At 47.2% G+C, this 21,152-nt stretch overlaps 1 protein-coding gene across 15 annotated transcripts in view; it reads right to left on the reverse strand.

Annotated features, from left to right (window-relative positions):
• Positions 1 to 2,144: 2,144 nt before the first annotated feature.
• Positions 2,145 to 21,152, reverse strand: part of SETD4 (SET domain containing 4) — a 29,607-nt gene continuing 10,599 nt past the window's right edge. For 6 of the 15 annotated variants that reach the window (XM_060406369.1, XM_060406381.1, XM_060406367.1 and 3 more), the window contains exons 5-11: positions 19,257 to 19,345; positions 17,285 to 18,065; positions 16,312 to 16,486; positions 14,532 to 14,613; positions 13,566 to 13,646; positions 3,267 to 3,390; positions 2,145 to 2,415 (exon numbers count right to left, since the gene is read on the reverse strand). In XM_060406369.1, coding sequence (XP_060262352.1) covers positions 2,284 to 2,415; positions 3,267 to 3,390; positions 13,566 to 13,646; positions 14,532 to 14,613; positions 16,312 to 16,486; positions 17,285 to 18,065; positions 19,257 to 19,345 — 1,464 coding nt within the window. In that variant the 3' untranslated portion in view covers positions 2,145 to 2,283. Of the gene's footprint in view, positions 2,416 to 3,266; positions 3,391 to 13,107; positions 13,380 to 13,565; positions 13,647 to 14,531; positions 14,614 to 16,311; positions 16,487 to 17,284; positions 18,066 to 19,256; positions 19,346 to 21,152 lie in introns of those variants that run through there. The other 9 variants (XM_042238250.2, XM_042238279.2, XM_042238260.2 and 6 more) reach the window with 5 other exon arrangements.

Below are 21,152 nucleotides of genomic sequence, written 5' to 3' on the forward strand. Positions count from 1 at the left end.
GTAATAGTCAGTACAGAGGATTGAGGAGAGGTCCCTGTGTCCCCAGGAGGTTCCTATTAGACTACTGTTTTCTTTTCAAACAAGGGTGGATCTGTTGCAGATGATGAAACAGTTCTCATTTGCAAATGTTTGAGTGGTTATTTCTTGTCACTGTCCATTTTTTCTAATGACGGACAACGAAAGCACACAATTACCACATGGGTCTATCAAGTTTTTCTTGTCAAGGGGAGGCTTTAGTTTCAAAAGGTGTAAAGCATCTACCAGCAGGAATTAACATGCGTGCGCTCACTCACTCAGTCGGGTCCAACTCCTTGCGACCCCATGGACTGCAGCCCACCAGGCTCCTCTGTCCACGGGCAAGAATACTGGCGTGGGTTGCCATTCCCATCTCCAGGGGGGTCTTCCCAACTCAGGGATCAAACCCACATCTTTTATGTCTCCTGCACTGGCAGGCAGGTTCTTTACCCACTTGGGAAGCCCAAGAATTAACATATTTAGGTCCTAAATGTCCATAAAGATGGAACAGGAAAATAAATGATGGTGCAGCGCAGGGTCAGTGCACCGCGCCCCGTGGCCTGAGTGGTGAATCAAGCTTCACCAGGACACACCATGCATTTCTGTCTGCACACCGTCTATGACTGCTGTGTCCTACAGCTTAGACAAATGCCTCAAAAGCTTAACTATTTACTATTTCACAGAAATATTTACAATTTTACAGAAAAAGTTGGCAAATGCATGGTAGAGCGTGTCCTGAAACATGCTGCAGCTATTAAAAACAAACTCAACACCAACATCTATGAACAGGGAAAGGGGTTCACGATACAACAGCGAAGATGTTTTATTTCTAACGCTGACTCCCAAGGTGCCTGGCACAGTGGTGGCAGAGGTGGGTAGCGTCCCTCCCCAACCTCAGGACCCCAGCTTCTCTGCATGTCCCCCCTCCTCTGACTTATCCAGGGCTCCCTGAGACCGAAGACTGCCGAGGCCTGAGGAGGAAATACGTCCCCTTCCTACCCCAGTCCTAAAAAGGCTAAGAAATACTGTTTGGTAAGGATTAAGGCTAAAGCATGCCCATTTTGCCCTAGGTCAGTCTCCCTACTCAGAGTCCCAGAACCAAGCAGAGGGCCCCACTGAGGCTGGGCTGTGCTGGGTGGGGCCGGGACCCCCAGGGAGAGCTGCAGAGGGAAGATCCCGGGAGCAGACCTTAAAGAGCTGTGTGGGGTGAGCCCCAAGCACAAAACTTGATCTCTGATTCCTCGCAACACCCCTATTACAACGAAGAAAAGCAGCAGAAGAGTCAAAACCCCACCGCAAACAATGGGCTTCCCTGGTGGCTCAAATGGCAAAGAATCTGTCTGTGTTGTAGGAGACCCGGGTTCAACCCCTGGGTCAGGAAGATCCCCCGGAGAAGGGAATGGCCACCCACTCCAGTATTCTTCTCGCCTGGAGAATCCCATCGACAGAGGAGCCTGGTGGACTGCAGTCCATGGGGTCACACAGAGTTGGACACGATGGAGGAACTGACACACAAAGGATGGCGAAGGGAGGACACGGGCTGAGCAGAAATTCAACACATTCTGGAAAAAAGCTGTAAATAGAGGGAAGACTGGAGAAGGGGAGGGGAGAGGAGGAGGGGAGAGGGAAAGGGGGAAGGAGGGGGAGCACCCTGCGCCAGCTCCTCCACCCCACTGCTCGGTGGCAGCACAGGGAAACCACCTTCCCCATCCCAGTCCAACAACCTCATTTTCAAATGTGCAATCAAGGGTGAAAAACTCAAAGTGAGTCACTCCAGCTCAAGGCGGCCAAGACCTGGGAGGGCTGTGCGACCCCCACAACCCCACTTCAAAAGCCAGAATGGTGAGGGGGTGGTGGGGGGCTCTGAGCATAAAGCAGCACAGCCTCTTGTTACCACACACGGAGCCCCGGGCCGACCCTGGCCCCGTCCAAGCCTCCCCTCCCTATTCCAGGTCACACTTTGCTCAGACTCTTCCTCCAGGACTGACTGCAAGTTACCCCGAGGGCATAAGAAGGGCTGCTGGCACCGACAGCTCCAGGGTCCCCTGGAACCACCTGGCCTGTGCAGAGCGCCTCCACGTCCCCAAGCAGCCACCACTTGCCCCTACAGACAGACAGAAGCAGAAGGATGGGACTGAGCAGATAACTGTTTAATAGAAACTCTTCGTTGACTCTCAGTGAGTCCATATAAAATAAACCTGAGTTTAAAAATGTTTAAAGAAGCCACACCCACCAGAGGAGGTGACCTTACGCACTTGGTGAAGTGCGTTACGTAAAAGCTGTCTGCAAGGCGGTCAGGGCCTTGGCAGAGGCCTGGAGAATCTTCAGCTCTTCCGTCCGCAGTGTTTCTACCAAAGTCAACTGGTTCATCAAAGCCACTTCATCCTTCATGCGAGAAACCTGCAAGTTATTTTTAAATTTTTTTTTTTTTTAGTGTAGTAAAATACAGCTAAGATTTAAGACTCTGACTGGTTTTAAATGTGCAATTCAGTGGCACTAAGTACAGTCACAGTGTTGTGAAACCACAGCCACCATCAATCTCCAGGACTTTTGCATCTTCCCAAACAGAAACCGCACCCATTAAACATTAACTCCCCACTTCCCCCTCCCCAAATCCCTGGGAACCTCTAGTCTGGAATACTAGACTTCTCATTTAATTTGAATCATGCAGTATCTGTCTTTTCATGTCCTGGTTTATTTCATGCAACACAATGTCTCCAAGGTTCAATAAAATCATTTATTAATCCCAGTAATGTTTTCATTCAAATGAGCTGAACCCTCATTTAATTAAAACATTCACTACACAAACGGGGAAAAAGTACCTTAAAAATCTATGAAAAAGAATTCATGCACTAATTTACCTACTAAAAGGTGTCTGTGTGCTGTGTGCTAAGTCGCTCAGTCATGTCCGACTCTGTGACCCTATGAACTGTAGCCTGCTAGGCTCCTCTGTCCATGGGAAGAATATGGGAGTGGGTTGCCAGGCCCTTCTCCAGGGATCTTCCCCACCCACGGGTTGAACCCGTGTCTCTTACATCTCCTGCACTGGCAGGTGGGTTCTAAAACTAGGGCCACCTGGGAAGCCCACTAAACAGTATAAACACATGTTAATAGTCAAAAACACAGATTACGTCAGTGTTTATTTATTAAGGCATTAACAGCACCCCAATAAGGTGGACTATTCCTATCCAACAAGTACAAAACAACTTCTCAATCAAAACACTTAAGAATGAGATATTCTAGAATCATACCTTTCGAAGCACAGCATGAGTCTCCTCTATGAAATAACAGCATATTTTCTGGGCTACGTCCAAACTTGTCTTCTCATTTGTATCAGAAATTATTTCCCCAAGAAGTACTTTTTTCCAGCACATACTAGAAGCAAAAACGTTCAAGAAGGTCATTTCAGCTGGTTCTCAGAAATAAAGGCTTTTTCCACTTCAACACAACACTTGTCCTATTTTTCCAAAAACATAATAAAACTCATTCCATCAGCGCATTCCCTCAAACCTCCTGCCAACGTGCAGGTCCTGTGCTGAAGCAGACACAGCAGACAAGATGGAAGGAACCCTGGGGATGAGAAGCAAGGGGCTGAGTTTTCTAGCATCACAGTCCTTTGGCTCACAAGCAAGCGGAGCCACGGCCACCGACCACAGGGAGGGAACAGAGGACAGACGAGAAGGCAAGCCCACAGCCAGAAGACCACAGAGTAAGGAGTAAAGGCGGCGGGTTTTGTTTTCTTCAAATAACAGCATCTCCTTTAAAAAAAAAAAAAAAAGACAAACACAACACAGGACGTGTTTCAGAAAGTCAAGTGCTCTACAGATGGAAAAGCAGAATCTACCATGAAGTCTTTTTCATCATGGAGGTCATGCCAATTTATACAAGAAAGTCTGTAGGAACAGGGACTCCATGGGCTGATGGGAACAACTTTCTGCAGGCACAACAGTGCTGCTGTGCCCGGGTAGGCAAGACGCCGAGCAGGAGGGGGCCAGGCCAAAATCGACACAAAGAGGAAGGAAGCGGGGTGGAGGACAGGTCTGGATGCGGAGAATGTGGATGTCGACTCGGCCGAGGAGGAAGAGGCAGGCGAGGACTGCACCTTCTGAATGCAGGGCACAGAAGTCGATGAGAAATTCCCCACAGCCCCCAAGCCACAGCGTATAAAGTCTCAGACGTCTCTAGCTTTAGAGACGACGGTGACAACCTCAGGAGCAGAAGGGTTCTTAGGAAAGGAGGGAGGGGAGGGAGAGAGGGGGAGCAAAGAAGAAAAGACATTCCTTTGCGCTGGGCTGTTTTAACGGCTATCTGTTTTAACCCACACGACTGCCCAGCAAAGAAAGCATTATTATCCCCACCTTTTAGACAAAAAGAAACTGAGAATCCGGAACAGTGAAGAACTGAGCCTAAGTGAGAGAGCTAGTGAGAGGCAGAAATAAGTGTGCAAACACCAGTCAGGCACAATCCCAAACGCACGCTTCCTCTGCCACACCGCTCCAGTCAGAAAGAACTCCAAGGGAGGGCTTCCCTGGTGGTCCAGGAATTAAGAATCCGCCTGACAATGCAGGGGACATAGGTTCGATCCCAGGGCTGGGAAGATCCCACGTGCCTCTAGGCAGCTATGCCTGTGTAGCACAACTACTGAGCCCACGCTCTAGCACCCGAGTCACAACTGTTAGGGACCAAACGATGGTCTCTAGGACCTGAGTCATGTTTACCAGAAAGAGACAGGATATGCGCTCATCCTGCCTGGCCAATCATGTAACGCCAGCTACTCCTGTAACTGAGGCAAAGAACTGCCTGTATATAAGCCGCCATACTCCTTTGTTTGGGGCTCTTGTCGGATTCCCTTGTGTGGGATGAGACTTGAGCCCTAGCGCGCTAGAGATAAACTCCCTTCTTGTTTTTGCATTACTGTGGTGGACTTGCTCTGTCAGTCGGTTTGGAGATACGGGCTCGGAGCATAACATTTGGGGGCTCGTCCGGGATCTCCATCCCGCCGGGGAGGACAACTCTCCTGGTAGAAGGGAGTAACCTCGTTAGGAGATAAGAGCTCTGAGCACCGGTGCTAACGTTGCAGAAGCCCAGATTAAGTCCGAGGCCGGGTATCATACTGGGGAGGCATCTGGCTATAAAGTGCAGAGGCAAGTCAGCGTAAGGCCGGGGCCTGGTTTTGTGCTGGGGAGGCAGCTGGCTCTGGTTACTGGATTAAGTCAGCGTAAGGCCGGGGCATGGTTTCATGCTGAGGAGGCAGCTGGCTCTGGTTACTGGATTAAGTCAGCGTAAGGCTGGGGCCTAGTTTCATGCTGGGGAGGCAGCTGGCTCTGGTTACTGGATTAAGTCAGCGTAAGGCCAGGGCCTGGTTTCATGCTGAGGAGGCAGCTGGCTCTGGTTACTGGATTAAGCCAGCATAAGGCCGGGGCCCAGTTTCGTGCTGGGGAGGCGGCTGGCTCTGTGAACATCCTGCAGGTAAGACTGAGTGCATTGTCGGGGGCCACCTTGTGTTTGTTCTCTGTTTGTCTATTTGTGGTGTCTGCGTTGCTCTTTGTGTGCTCTGTTGGCTCCCAGTGTACTTTTCTGTGATCATGGGACAAACAACTTCTACTCCTTTATCTCTTATGATTAACCACTTCTCTGATTTCAAGTCTAGAGCACAGAATCTATCATTGCTGGTGAAAAAAAGCAAGTTAGTAACTTTTTGTTCTGCCGAGTGGCCTGCTTTTGATGTCAGCTGGCCACAAGAAGGCACCTTCAGCCTGCCTACTATTCAAGCGGTCAGAGAGAAGGTGCTCACCCCCTACCCTTCAGGACACCCAGCCAGACCAAACTCCCTACATTTTAGACAGGACCTGGTGGAAAACCCCCTGGCCTGGCTAAAACCTTTTGTTTTTCAGCCCCTCACTTCCCTTCCCTCTTCCCCGCCCTTGCTTCCACAGGTTCCACAGGTTTCATCGGGAGAAGCCAAAAAGAGAACCAAGCCTTCAGCTCCTCCCAGAAAAAGGGGCCCCACCTAGGGAACTCGGAAAAAGGCAAAAAAAAAAAAAAAAAAAAAAAAGGCCGGCATAGCAGAAAAAGACCAGGAGGTTCCCTCCTCCACCATTCATGTGTTTCCGGTCCGGGCGGGGCCAGCCAGAGAGGGTAGAAAATGGACATATCAGTATTGGCCCTTCTCCACTAGTGATTTGTACAATTGGAAAACCCAGACTCCCTCCTTCTCTGAAAAACCGCAGGGTCTTATTGATCTTTTAGAGTCTATCCTGTTTACTCACAATCCCACTTGAGATGATTGTCAGCAACTGTTACAGGTACTTTTTACTACAGAGGAGCACTAACGGATCCTGTCAAAAGCCCGGAAAAATGTGCCAGGGGTGGATGGGAGGCCCACAGTACAGCCTAACCTCATTGAGGAGGGGTTCCCCTTGGTGGGATCCAACTGGGACTTCAAACGCGCTGAAGGTAAGGAGCGTCTCCGAGTGTACCGTCAGACTCTCATGGCTGGCCTTAGAGGGGCCACCAGAAAGCCAACTAATTTGGCCAAAATAAATCAGTGAGACAACAGCCAAATGAGAGCCCAGCAGCCTTCCTGAAAAGGATAATGAAAGCTTTTAGACAGTATACCCCTATAGACCCACAGGCAGATGAGTCACGAGCGGCAATTATGTTAGCATTTGTAAATCAAGCAGCCCCCGATATTAAAAAAAAAAGTTAAAAAAGATAGAGAGGTTAAATGAACAATCCTTGCAAGATCTAGTGAGGGCAGCCGAGAGAGTTTTTAATCATAGAGAGACCCCAGAAGAGAGAGAGGACCGCATTAGGAAAAAAAAAAAGAAAATTTAGAGCTGAAGAAAACCGTAAAAATCAAAAAGAGCTGGCCCAGATATTTTTTGCTGGGGTTAAAAACAAAAACAGGTTCCAAAAAGGGGAAAAAATTGGACTCAAAAACTAAAAAAAAAAAATGACAAGGCGTAAGCTTGAAAAAAACCAATGTGCGTTTTGTAAAGAGTTTGGACATTGGAAAAATAAATGCCCCCCAAAAAATCTAAGAGGGGCCCAAGAACCCCAAGAACGAGACTCCCTCTCCAGACAGTCATATCCTCTACGCGGGTGAGGATAGCGACTAGGGGGGTCAGGGCTCAAAGCCCCTCCCCGAGTCCTGGGTAACTATAAATGTGGAGGGGAAACCGGTTGGCTTCATGGTGGACACGGGAGCCCAATACTCAGTCTTAAACCAAAAAGATACACCCATGTCTAAAAAAAGTAGCTGGGTGCAGGGAGCAACCGGGACTAAACGATATGGATGGACTACAAAACGGCATGTGAACTCGGGGGCCCACCAGGTAACCCATTCTTTTCTGGTGATACCTGAGTGTCCAGCACCCATGTTGGGGAAGGGATTTACTGTCTAAAGTAAATGCCCAAATTCATTTCGACCACGGACAAGTGTCAGTTTTAGATGGGACCGGGCATCCTCTTCAGGTCCTGTGTCTGGCATTAAAAGATAAATACAGACTCTACTTGCCAGAGGCCCCAGCGACAATAAGCCCCAAAGTACAACCATGGGTTCAAAGATACCCTCAGGCCTGGGCTAAAACTGCAGAAATGGGACTAGCCAAACAGAGGCCCCCTATCATTGTGGAACTGAAAGCCAGTGCTTCCCCGGTGAGGGTACGACAGTATCCCATGAGTCAAGAGGCTCGACAAGGAATTACTCCTCCTATACAACGCCTCATAGATGCTGGGGTCCTGAAAAGGTGCCGGTCCCCATGGAACACTCCCCTGTTGCCTGTGAAAAAGCCTGGGGGAACTGATTTTAGACCGGTTCAGGATCTATGAAAAGTCAACAAATGGGTGAATGATATTCATCCTATGGTTCCTAACCCTTATACATTGCTAAGCAACTTGCCTCCAAACTACATTTGGTACACTGTTTTAGATTTAAAAGATGCCTTTTTCAGCTTGCCTCTTGCCCCCGCAAGCCAAGAGATCTTTGCCTTCGAATGGCAGGAAGACGGTGGTCAGACCCCTGTGCAGCTGACAGGGACTCGCTTACCACAGGGTTTCAAAAACTCGCCCACGTTATTTAATGAGGCCCTGGGCGAAGACCTCCGTGAGTATCGGGTTGAACACCCTACCATTGTTTTATTACAATATGTTGATGACCTTATGCTGGCGGCGGCTACAGAAAAAGAGTGCCAAGAGGCAACAGATGACCTTCTCCAAACCTTGGGGACTTTAGGTTACCGGGCTAGTGCCAAAAAGGCCCAGATTGTCAAGCAAGAGGTTACATACCTCGGTTATAAGATAAAACAGGGCCAGAGGTGGCTAACACAGACTATGAAAAAAACCATCCTCCAGATCCCTGAGCCGGCTAGCCCTAGACAAGTGAGAAAATTTCTGGAAACGGTGGGATATTGCCGGTTATGGATCTTGGGGTTTACAAAAAAGGCCAGACCCCTATATGGGGGGACCAAAAAAAAAAAACAAAGACTGAAAATGGACTGAGCCAATAAAAGAGGCCTTCCAAGAGCTCAGGCGAGCCTTGCTAGAAGCTCCTGCCCTTGCCCTCCCTGATCCACCTAAGCCTTTCCAATTATTTGTAGATGAAAAGCGGGGGATAAAAAAAGGGGTACTAACACAGAGATGGCGACCATAAAAGCGACCTGTAGCTTACCTTTCCAAGAGACTGGACCCAGTGGCAGCCGGATGACCACCTTGCCTCCGTATCACTGCGGCCACCGCGCTCTTAGTCCACAATGCTGAGAAACTGACTTATGGACAGAGACTCTTGGTCTACACTCCTCATGCCATAGAGAGAGTTTTAAAGCAACCCCCAGGTAAATAGATTTCTAATGCCCGCTTGACGCACTACCAGGCCTTGCTACTTGACACCCCACGGATTCATTTCCAAACGCCCTGCACTCTAAAGCTGGCCACTCTTTTGCCCAATCCGGAGAAAAACAGCCCCCTCCATGATTGTGATGAGATACTGGCCGGGGTAACAACAATGCGAAAGGACTTAACCGATACTCCACTGGATAACAGTGAGCTAAAATGGTTCACCGACGGCAGCAGTTATGTAAAAGATGGACAGAGAGGGGCGGGAGCCGCAATAGTAGATTACTCTGGACAGACGATATGGGCAGAGGCCCTTCCCCGGATACCTCAGCACAAAAGGCAGAGTTAATTGCCCTGATTCAAGCATTAGAGAGAGCCAAAGAAAAAAAAATAACTATTTTCACTGACAGTCGCTATGCTTTTGACACGGTACACATCCAGGGCCCAATATATCGGGAACGGGGGTTTTTGACAGCTAAAAAAAAAAAAAAAATTAAAAACTTGCCTAAAATCCGTAGACTTTTAGAGGCTGTACAGATGCCTCGGGCTGTGTCAATAGTACACATACCTGGACATCAGAAGGGTGACAGCCCCACGGCACGAGGAAATCATGCCACAGACCTGGCAGCTCAAAAAGTAGCTGATGAAGATTTCATCACCCCTGTGTTGGCGATCGGACTTCCACCTCCAGGTATGGGAACTCTGCCCCCAACCCCTGAGTATTCATCCACAGACTTTGCTTGGATCCAAAAACACACCAACCTTCAAAAAGATAAAGATAGATGGTACCGAGACTCAGACGGCTACTTGATACTCCCTGCTCAGTTGGGACGGCAACTATGTGAGCATTTGCACTTGTCTACTCATCTGGGAAAAAAGAAGACTCTGATGCTCTTTCAAACTGCGCGCCTGCGATTTCCCCGGCACCAAACAACTGTAAAGAACATAGTGCATGCTTGTAAGGCGTGTCAACAGATGAGGTCAGGAAAAGGACTACATGCAGGACTGAGGTATCGGGGAGAAGGACCAGGGCAACACTGGGAAATAGATTTCACCGAGGTAAGGCCAGGCAAGTATGGTTACCGGTACTTGTTAGTGTTGGTGGATACCTTCTCAGGGTGGGTGGAAGCTTTTCCTACAAAGGGAAAAACCGTGATGATAGTGGCAAAAAAAAAAAAAAGATTAAAAAAAAATAGTTCCCAGGTTTGGCCTGCCAGTGACCATCGGCTCTGATAATGGACCTGCTTTTGTGAGTCGAATATTTCAGAGCCTTGTCCTAGCCCTGGGGACTAAATGGAAGTTACATTGTGAATACAGTCCACAGAGCTCAGGGCAAGTAGAAAAAATGAATCAGACTCTAAAAGAAACTTTAACTAAATTGGCTATAGAGACTGGCGGGGACTGGGTGACCCTCCTTCCCTTCGCCCTCTTCCGTGCGCGTAATACTCCTTATCAACTTAATCTGACCCCATTTGAGATTCTGTATGGGAGACCTCCCCCTGTATGTCCAATATTTGAAGGAAAAAAACTACTGCCTCCCACGTTGGGGCAACTCCAAGAGGCCTTGATGGCCTTAAGCAAGGTGCACTCTCGTGTCTGAAAACTGCTCCGGAAAATACACGTGGGTCAAAATAAGGGAACTATTCCCTCACATGACATTGGCCCAGGAGACTGGGTATGGGTCAAAAGGCACCAAACCAAGGCACTAGAACCCAAATGGAAGGGTCCTTATGTTGTTCTTCTTACCACCCCAACTGCCCTAAAGGTTGACGGTATCGGGCCTTGGGTGCATTGCAACCACGTACGCCCAGCTGCTTCAGCAGAGCAAGAAGACGCTAAAAAAAAATGGGAAGCATCTCTGCACCCGTCCAACCCCTTGAGGCTAAAGCTTCGAAGGCGCCAACAGGACCAGGACAACTCGACTGGGCCCTCTTATAGATGACCCAGTTACTCTGCTCCGGAGTTGCCAGCGTGAACCCGCATCAACCCGTCAAAATCACCGGGAAGCTGCAAAATGGACTAACACGAGAGGTGCTAAACTCCACTACCGCAATACATCCACCAAACACATAGTGGCCAGACTTATACTTTGACCTTAAGCCGATGGTAAATGTGCCTTGGGCTAGGGGTTATCTCTGAGAACAAGGGTTCTGGGCATGCCCAGGCGCACCCAGGCATGACTGGAAGACCTGTGGCGGGGCACAAGACTCATTGTAAAACTTGGGATTGTGTTACTTCTAATGACGGACCTCGGTGCTGAGAAGTAGAAAATCGAGATTTACTTAATTTTTCATTCGCCAAGCCCCTCCCTAGGGTCCTCGGAGATTCAACTTTTAGCTGTAAATGTTACAATTATGCACAAGTCAGAATAAGGTTCAATCCAGAAAAAAGCAAACAGGAGGAGATTAGATCTGCTCTTTCTGCAACAAGGGGGACTCTGTGCTGCCCTAGGAAAAGAGTGCTGTTTCTATGCGGATCATACAGAAACAGTTAGAAAATCTATGGCCAAAGTAAAAAAAGGACTAGCCCAACGTAAACAAGAAAGTGAGGCTCATCAGGGATGGTTTAAATCTTGGTTTCAACAATCGCCTTGGCTGACCACCCTAATCTCCACCTTGCTGGGACCCCTGCTAATACTTCTGATGCTTACCTTTGGCCCATGTATTATCAATAGACTTATAGACTTTGTAAAGGAATGCATAAATACAGTACAGCTGTTTGTGCTTCGACAACAATATCAAACTGTGTCTCAGGACCGAGAGGAAGATTCCTCTATATGATCTAAGGACAGGGAGGGAATGTTAGGGACCAAACGACGGTCTCTAGGACCTGAGTCATGTTTACCAGAAAGAGACAGGATATGCGCTCATCCTGCCTGGCCAATCATGTAACGCCAGCTACTCCTGTAACTGAGACAAAGAACTGCCTGTATATAAGCCACCATACTCCTTTGTTCGGGGCTCTTGTCGGATTCCCTTGTGTGGGATGAGACTTGAGCCCTAGCGCGCTAGAGATAAACTCCCTTCTTGTTTTTGCATTACTGTGGGGGACTTGCTCTGTCGGTCGGTTTGGAGATATGGGCTCGGAGCATAACAACAACTACTGAGACCGTGCACCACAACTATACAAACCCGAGGGCCCTAGAACCCGTGCTCTGCAACAAGAGAAGCCACCCCGATGAGAAGTCCATGCACCTCAACTAGAAAGAGCAACCCCTGCTCTCCTCAACTGCAGCAACGGAGACCCAGAACAGCCAATAGTTAAATAAATAATTTTAGATTAAAAAAAAAAGAACTCCAAGGGAAGCAAAGAGGCCTCAGCAGGACCCCTGGGAAACACCCAGTTGCTTTTTTTAACCCGAGGTTAACGTCTTGAAAAGGCACTCGTACCTTTTTCCAAGGAAGATGCAAAGAAACTTACGTGGTGGGTACACATGAGATAAAATGAAATGGAAGACAAATGGATGGGCAAAACAAGACAAAGGAAAGACACGGGGAGGAAAAATGAGATGAAGACTCAGGGATGAGTCTGTGATGACTCGCATGCCTTAAAATCCGGCACACTTAGACGGACCACAGATTAAGTTGCCTGAGTGTTCTAGCAAGCAACAAGATGAAGGAAGTGTGTCGGATACAGAATTCAGCCTCTGCTAAGAAGAAATACGCACGATTTCTGGCATGGAGACCCAAAGGGAGTTTTTCCCTCCCAGAGTCCCTACGGAAACGTAGGCAACGTCGCGAACAGGAACGTCGCAGGCGTGACGGAAGGAGCGCCAGCCGCTTCCGGGCGCCGAGCTGGGGGCTACGTCTCGGCGCTGACGTACCGACTCCCTCCCACAGCTCAAGGATGGGCTCCGCCACCTCCAGGATGTGGTCACTCCGGTTTCCCTCAGCTGAGCTTCTGCTGAGTAGTGGACATTATTCCTCCCGACTCCCTCTGGCTAAGGGGAGGGCGGGCAGCCTCTCGGGAGTGCTGAGGACCCAGCCTGGACGCGCGGCTCCAGCGGGGGCTCCTCTACCCGCCTGCCCTCCGGAGAGACCCAGGCCTCTCCTCAGCGGGAGTCGGGGTCTGCCCTCAAGACGGAACCGGGGGCCCGCGCTCCGGAGCCCTGTCTGCTTCTGGGGAAAAACCTCCCTACTCAAGAGACTCTCCTGTGACCAGCGTCAGTGCGCACACTTTCTGAAGTGTTCACCCTGAACAGCGAACTGCAGGTCACCCGGGACGCGGGGGTAGAAATATCTGAGGAGAGGCCAGTTCTCAGGACCATGCACTCAGATTGTGACTCTAAAACCAGACACTTCCAGAAACCGTAGAAAGCTAGACATTCCCCACGTGGGGCAACTTACACAAAGACTGTGCGTGCTAAGTCGCTTCAGTCGTGTCTGACTCTTCGCGACCCCATGGTCTGTAGCCCACCAGGCTCCTCGGTCCATGGGATTCTCCAGGCAAGAACACTGGAGTGGGTTGTCATGCCCTCCTCCAGGGGATCTTCCGGACCCTGGGATTGAATCCGCGTCCCTTACGATCTCCTGCATTGGCAGGTGGGCTCCTTACCACTAGCGCCACCTGGGAAGCCCACACGAAAAATAAGCAGCCCCAGTAATGCAAGGGCATTTCTTTCTCTGAAATGGGGCGTTTGAGTGTCGGCCAAACCAAAAGCCCCAGTTATGTCCAAACTGTAGCGGCAGCTGGTGACCAACAGACAGGGGACTTACAATTCTTCAGCTTCCAGACATAACAACTTTAGAGCTGTGAGCAACCGCCATGACGGTCCATCCCATCCAAAAGTCAGATTCCTAAAGCAGAAAAAGGACAGGTGCATGCATCGATCACTGAATCTTGTGTCCTGCACAGGAAACTAATTCAACAGTGTAAATCAACTACACTCCCATACAAACTAACCCTAACCGTAAAATTAAGTTTTAAAAATGACAAATCTCACTGTGACACTTCATTACACCCCAGTAAATGGCTCAAGGGCCACACACTTTTTTAAAGGGGCCGTTCAACGTGGTGCAGCCAGTAGTCTTAGTCATAAAGACAGAAGAGAAAAGTGGGCCTGCAAATGCTTAAGGAGAAAGCTCTTCTGATCAGGTAAGAAGCTGAAGCTGAGTGAGGAGGCCACAGTGAGACGGATGGAGAAAAGTCTGGGTTATCCTGAGGATCGAACCAACGGTGGCATCACAGCTAGCTGTCCCTCACTCTGCTGCTGGACTATTGAGAACTCAGTTTTATCTAAAGAAGAAAATCTGCAAGGGAGAGAAGGGAAGGTCTCAAACCCAGTTTATCCCATTTGGTGTGGAATCACCTCAGCACCTCCCATCCCAAGAGCCTGCACCCGGTTGCTGGGTGACTGACGGCCAGGCTGGCTTGCAGGAGTAATGCCACGCTGCCTGACCACATGTCAGCAACAAGCACACAGGGCCACCAGTCAGTACATACAATCATTTAAGACGTCAAGTTCCTATCTCAGGTCCCCAGAAAAGTCTCTTGACAAGTATCTTCCCCTCTTTGTGTGCCCCACCACACATCAAGCACAATGTACTATATACAGTAAGAGCTCAATAAATAGCTGTCTGTCACCAGATCTGAGCCAGGAGGCCTCTCGCACCTTTCAAAACCTGAACTCTTAATTTTTCATCAAGATTTCCTAAAGAAAAAATTTCGAGAGAAACACTTACTCTATGAAGTCATGATCCTCCAAAATGGAAATCTTTTTGTTCATCTGTTTAGCAGTGGATGGAAGATATTTAACAAGTATATCTGCATTAAAAAAAAAAAAAAAAGAAATCAGGCTGATGTAGAGCATAAAATTCAGGCAAAAAGGAAGACCCTTCTCAGCTTACTTTCCATCCCATCAGTAATTAAGACACATGTAAACAATTTTACCTCTTTCACATAAAAAAAAAAAATCTAGTCTTTTGGTCCAACTCAATGAGGTCACAACTTAACCCTTGAAAGGCTACAAGAATTACCAGACAGCAGACAAAACATCCACTACCTCAGCTCCTGCTCCCACAAAGCAAAGCAACCCACAAAATCGGGGAATGAAGACATGACAGGACCAGTGGGAAGCCACACCCACTGAAGCACAGGCTCTAGACAATCAGGAGGAAATGTTTCCAGGCTTCAGGTTTTTAAAACTCAGAATTCAAAACTATCTGGATATTAGTGATTATAATCATAAAACAACTGAAAATGATAATGTAAAAATTAACAAAGCTTTTTGGGATAATAGGATACTGAAGGATTTTTCTTTTTTTTTTTATAAAATTTCTTTTTATTTTTTCTTACATGCAAAAATAAAGTGTAAATTTTGTTCAAAGTATTTAACAAATCGATACTGCATGGTCATCAATATTAAAAGTTATTCTGATAATACAATGCTAGTCTCAAAGCTAGCTTTCTAAGAGACCCAGCAAGACCCAGTTTTTGCTGTTCTATTTCTTTTTGAAAAAAGGCATTATTACTTTAGCTAGAGGATGGAGTGGTAGCACTTTGACCAAGTTTCTATTTCCACTAGAACTTATATTAAAATTACTTCAAATTATATACTCAGTAAACCTCCAGCCATTTCTTCAGCGCCTAGAAAACTGCTTCTCTGCTGCTTGAAGGGAAGGGGGAATAAATCAGCCTTCCATGTATTATTTTTAATACTATATTTGGAATTTTTACAACTTTAATACGTAAAGTATTTTTAAAATATGATTACGATGCTAAGTAACAAAAGAACACAAACGGAATCCATTTTTTTTCATGGCCTTAAACCCCTTCAAACAAGGGCTGTGTGTAACATATTTATCCTGTGATTGGTGCAGTGTGATTACACACAATGGGTGTTTCGTAAGTCCTTTTTACTTGGAACTCTCTCATCCTGCACTTTATTTTTTAGAGTGCTTCCATTCTTTCTTCAGTATTCATTTACTTATTGAGCTGCACAAAGTCTTGGTTGTGGCACACAGCATCTTCAGTGTGTCATGCGGGGTCTTTAGGTGTGGCACGCAGGCCTAGTTGCCCTGCAGCAGGTGGGATCTTAGTTCCCCAATCAGGGATCGAACCTGTACAGTCCCTGGCATTGCAAGGCAAATTCTTAGCCACTGGACCGCCATGGCAGTCAAGTGCCCCACTGATCTATCTTTACTGACCATGTCTCAGTACAAAATTCCCATTTCTTGTCATCTACAGGTACTCTATTTCCCTAGGAGTTTTCCTTTGCTTTCATTCTACTGTCTGACCTAACGCAATAAAACTTTTCTCAGTTCTTAACCTCAATATGGATCAAAGCTATGTTGCTTTTACTTCAACACTGAAATGACGTGGTCAATAAGAATTAGGGTAGCCCTACCTAGGAGAAAGTAACTCTTACACATTTTAAGGTTTTGTCATTTTTATAAAAAAAAGAACCAGACTGGTGGCAGGGAATCCAATTATCTTAGTGATAAAACCAAAGTCAGTTCCAACCTTTTGAGACATAAACACAAGCGTGAGGATTGCTGACAGAGACAAATCCGTACTCCAGGAGCAGGCGGTGGTTATCGTGGGGGCCGTAGCAGATGAAAACCTCCTTGTGTTTGCCACAGCGTGTAGCCGTTCTAATTTCATAACAGCGAGTTTCCTCATTAAATGCTGCTTTTACCTAGAAAAAAAACAAATTGCAAAACATGTCTCTTAAAGCAAAGCAGAAAACCAAAAAGATTAACTGGTTATATTCATTTAAGCTAGATGCAGCTTTCAAGTCCTCAGCACAGAATGTACCCACATGAAGAAAAAAATGCCACATCTGAACTTCAGCCTCTTTGGTTTGCCTCGATCTCACTCCACTGGGGATATAATCATCTCCTTTAGGAGAGGGCAGAAGCCTGGGGATGAAGAGGTCTCTAGCTGACTCCCAAAGTGGGATCCCTTCTCGATTTCCCACAAACATCCATCCAGTCAGAAACTGTTGGCTGAACACCGCCTCCATGCCAGGCCCTGTGCTAAGCACTGCGGTTACTCCAAGTGCAAGGTAAAAGCCCTGTCCTCTAAGGCTGCAGAGCTCCAAGGGAAAGGAGCAAGACCCTCAGCGATCACAGCTAAACCCTGAGAGCGATGCCACCAAGTGTGGAAGGGAAAGAGACAGGAAAGCAAGTGAGGCTTTGGTCCCAGGTCTGAAAGGATGAAAGATGCTGCTCCCTGGGGAGCTGCTTGTTTAGACCCTCCAGGGGACACAGCACCAGGCTCTGTGGGTCTGGAGAGCAGAGTCGGGAAATGGGGCAAACGAAAAGGATGCCAGGATGGGGAGACAGGGTCAGGAGGAAAGACAGGAGCCTACCAGACCTGACGGCAGGGAGGCTGACCAGCTGCACCGTTCCCTGGGGCTCTGCTCACTACTCCGGTCGCAGGTTCTACACGGCCCTGTTGAAACTGAACCCGGGTCCCCCAGTGGATGTCTCACCTGGACGTCAGGGCTGTGGTTCAGCAGATCCAGGTAGGGGGCGAGTGCGCAGGTGTCTGGCTCCGGGGAAAGGCACAGCTGCGGCGGGCGCTTCATGTACACAGCCCTGGTGTTGACGGTGCACCAGGCCCACCGCAGGGCGCGGTAGCTAAAGATGGTCTCAATGGCCTCAGAAAACAGAGGCTGCAGGGAGGAGAAAAAGCCTCGAGAAGAAGAAAAGAACTCCTGCACATGGCTTCTCTGCTCCCAGGCCTTTGTTTTCAAAGGGTTGGGAAGAAGATTCACCACTTCTGGCTCCAAACAAACTGGGCAGGTGTAGGCCTTTGGTAAAACCTCCAGGTAAGGCTTCCAGGGAGACCGATCCCCAGCATGCTTCTCTGACACTAAAAAGGTGCACAGAGCCAACAGAGGAGATGGAGGAGGCTGCCACCTTTTAAAATGAAAATCCAGATTGGAGGAGTTACTTTCATTCAAAATATGGAATAAGCAAGAGATGCAGACATCTGAGGGCTTAGTTCTGCTTCCAGAGGGGCTGTGGCCAAGTGGTGAGTACACTCCATGTTCACTGAATGCATCCAAGAGAGGGTCTTCCTTCCTCAACGGCCTCCTCCCGGGACCACACCCCAGTACAAAGGCCATGAACAAGCCACAGGCACGCAAGAACTGGCTCGGTGACCTGAGTTCCAGCTTTGTTTGCAAGAGATTACTTTCTGCAAAGACCTCTTTGCTTCCAACTCTTTTCTCCAGTTTCAAAGCTGTTGCTGGAATTTCACTTGTTCCACTTTAGTAAGGATATAAAATTGGGGGAGATGGGGAGCAATTGATAGAAAGAACTTAGACGTTCCCCATTCGACACAGTACCCGCTGGGCACCAGTAGCTATTCCAATTCTTGCTTTTTAGTTAAATAATATTGAAAATTCAATTCCCCAGTCATAGGAGCCACATTCCAAGTGCTCGTCGGCCATATGTGGCTACCATACAGGAGAACTCAACATGAAACATTTCTATCACTGCAGAAAGTTCTATTGTGCAATAATAACCCAGGCAGAAAAATGAATAAGCTCATTATATACCTGTACAGTTCTGAAGTTTTTGGTCTTAAACTCACCCATTCTATTGCAAATTATATACTGCAGTATTTTTGTTTATTACCAATAAAAAGAGCTCATGTGGCATGGGTGTACTTAGAAAAGTTTTCATTAATCCTTCAAAGTTCAGGTTCCTATATGACCGTGCATTCTACTCAAAACTCCAGAAGCATACAGAAAATGTTAATACCAAGAGCATCCTTGCCTCTACTCAGGCTCATGAAAATATATCAGCCTTCTTACAAAAAGTAAGCCAGAGGGGCTTACCGTGGGCTGAGAAACAACACAATTTTTCTTTCTTTATCATTTAGAAACCTCTTATGCTGAGGACCTTCCTCAATCTGTCCTGGAAAACCCACCCAAAAGGAAGAGAGACGCCCTTATAACATAAGCCAGAAAACAGTCTTCAGCTCCTATGTTGGCCTCTTCTCTTCTATGCCAAATCTAACCAGCTCCTTCATATCGTCAACAGCTCTTCATAGCTGAAGCAGAATTCAAGCAAGTACAGTAACGATAAAAATAAAAGCATAAATAACATTTGTCAAGACCTACAACAGTGGAAGAGGTGTGGAGTGCTGTGAGTCAAGGCATTCAGTTATGGTGTGTTATGTCTATGCTCCCACTTAATCCTCATTTTTTGGTAAGGTCAGCTCAGAATTCAAATCCACTTCCCAAGCAGCCTATCAAAAACCTTGAAAATGCAATTTACCATGAATTAAGAGCCAACTTCATAGAATCAACTTTTCACATCACTTCTGACATATACCAGCCATAAGAAGGGACTGGGTCCTAAGGGACTGTGTCTTAGCTGACATACTTGCTGACGATATAAACTTGAAAGGAGAAACACTCGCGCCAGATGAGCTGGTGAGCGGTCACTTACTTAGCAATGTACGCCCCTAAGTAGCTTCTTATCACTGTGTCCGTGGTGAGCAGGCAGCTCTCAGGCAACGAGATAATCGTCTGTCCCTCCTTACCAGAAAGAAAGTAAAGTTTAGAACATCCGTGCTTGGGGGAGGGCCTGAGTGAATCTCCCGAAGTCCCTGATTCCACAGTCATCTACTAAGAACCCAGTGGAGCCCAGCCATAGCCGACCAAAGAGCTTCCAGCGGATGGGCTCCCCAGGCCGAGTCAGCAGACACCAGCAGGACTGCTCCCACGCCGGGCACTACAGCCCCAATGAGAGTCAGAGGTTAACGGTGTGACTGACACCCACCACCAGTCAACCTCCCATCAGAAAGGAATGCGGAAACACTCCCGCACCTCAAGGTCTAGTGTTCCTTCTTGTTCTTACACCAGGAAATAGTGCCACCTATAGGCAACAGACAGAAACCACGCCAAAAATTTCTTCCAGTGAAATGCACGTGCCTGGTCATTCATTCCCAGTAATGACCTATTCACCATATAACCTGTAACAAGTAGCTGAAGAAAGGGCAAGGGTGCCCCCCACCCCCAGCACAAGAATCTCACTTGATCACCTGCAAAAGTAGAGTTTTCAGTTTCTCCCACTGAGACAGAAACACAGGAAGGAAAATTAAGACACCAAGGAACAGACCAGTAGAAATAAAGCACTAAGAAGCCAGATAAAAGATCCTGCTTTCATCATAACTGACACCTAAGTTTGGGTTAAACATCTCGGCCAAAAACCTCGTTTCAGTTTCTGGTCTCCTCATCTGTCAATCAAGACTGAGCTGGGACTTTCCCTGTGGTCCAGTGGTTAAGAATATGCCTGCCAGTGCAGGAGACTCGGGTTTGGCCCCTGGTCCGGGAGGATCCCCCACGCCATGGAGCAACTAAGCTCGTGCACCACGACGGCTGAAGCCACCACACCATACAAGGAGTGGGCCCTGCTCACTGTAACTAGAGAAAGCCCATGCACAGCAACAAAGACTCAAAAATTAAAAAAGAAAGACCAAAGACCAAAAATTTAAAAAAAAAATTTAAAGAACAATTATCTTCACACAAAAAAAGACTGAGTTGGTATGGTCACTAAAATCCCTTCCTGCTGTGACATCCCATGTCAACAAAAAACCAAACAAACAAACAAAAAAACCCAACCCTCTGAATACAAGGTTCTATATCTTGATTGAGATAAATGTCTTCATCATCAAAACCCTATCAAACTGGACACTTAAAATGTGTGTATTTCACTATGTGTAAAATATGTCTCAATTTTCAAAGTTTTCACAAAAAAGCCACAATTGAAAGTACGTGTAATATAACTGCCAAATATCATTTCCTGATCCAAAACTACCCATAGTCACGACTATCTTCATGAGAGGTACAGAGGTACAAAGTCTGCTACAGAATAGTCATATACCTCCCCTCAAAAAGAAAGATCCTGCACAACAATGTGAATGGTGAATGTACTTAAGACTATTCAACTGCACACTTAGAAATAGTTATGATAGTAAATTTTATGTTGTGTGTATTTTACCACAGTTAAAAATGAAAAAAAAAATTATGATAGCATAATAGAATTACAACATTAAAAGCTACCATTCTTTAGGTTAAAGACACAGACACAGCTAGGTTTAATCTAAATCAAGGAGTAAATATAAAACAATTTTTAAACAGAAGATTCAAATAATTACAAATAAGGAATTCATGTCTAGCTCCACAGAAAACCGTGCATTGGATGCCCTTTAAATGGCACGGAAGAACTAAAACAGACCTTCAAGAGCAGCTATGTCATTTACTTGCTCGCTGTCCAGCCTCGGAGACCGAAGCTGGCTCAGGGGGTCAGGGGCCTCGCTTGGCAGAAGGAGACCCCGGGACA

Source organism: Ovis aries, chromosome 1, assembly GCF_016772045.2.
Source record: "Ovis aries strain OAR_USU_Benz2616 breed Rambouillet chromosome 1, ARS-UI_Ramb_v3.0, whole genome shotgun sequence".
Taxonomy (NCBI): domain Eukaryota; kingdom Metazoa; phylum Chordata; class Mammalia; order Artiodactyla; family Bovidae; genus Ovis; species Ovis aries.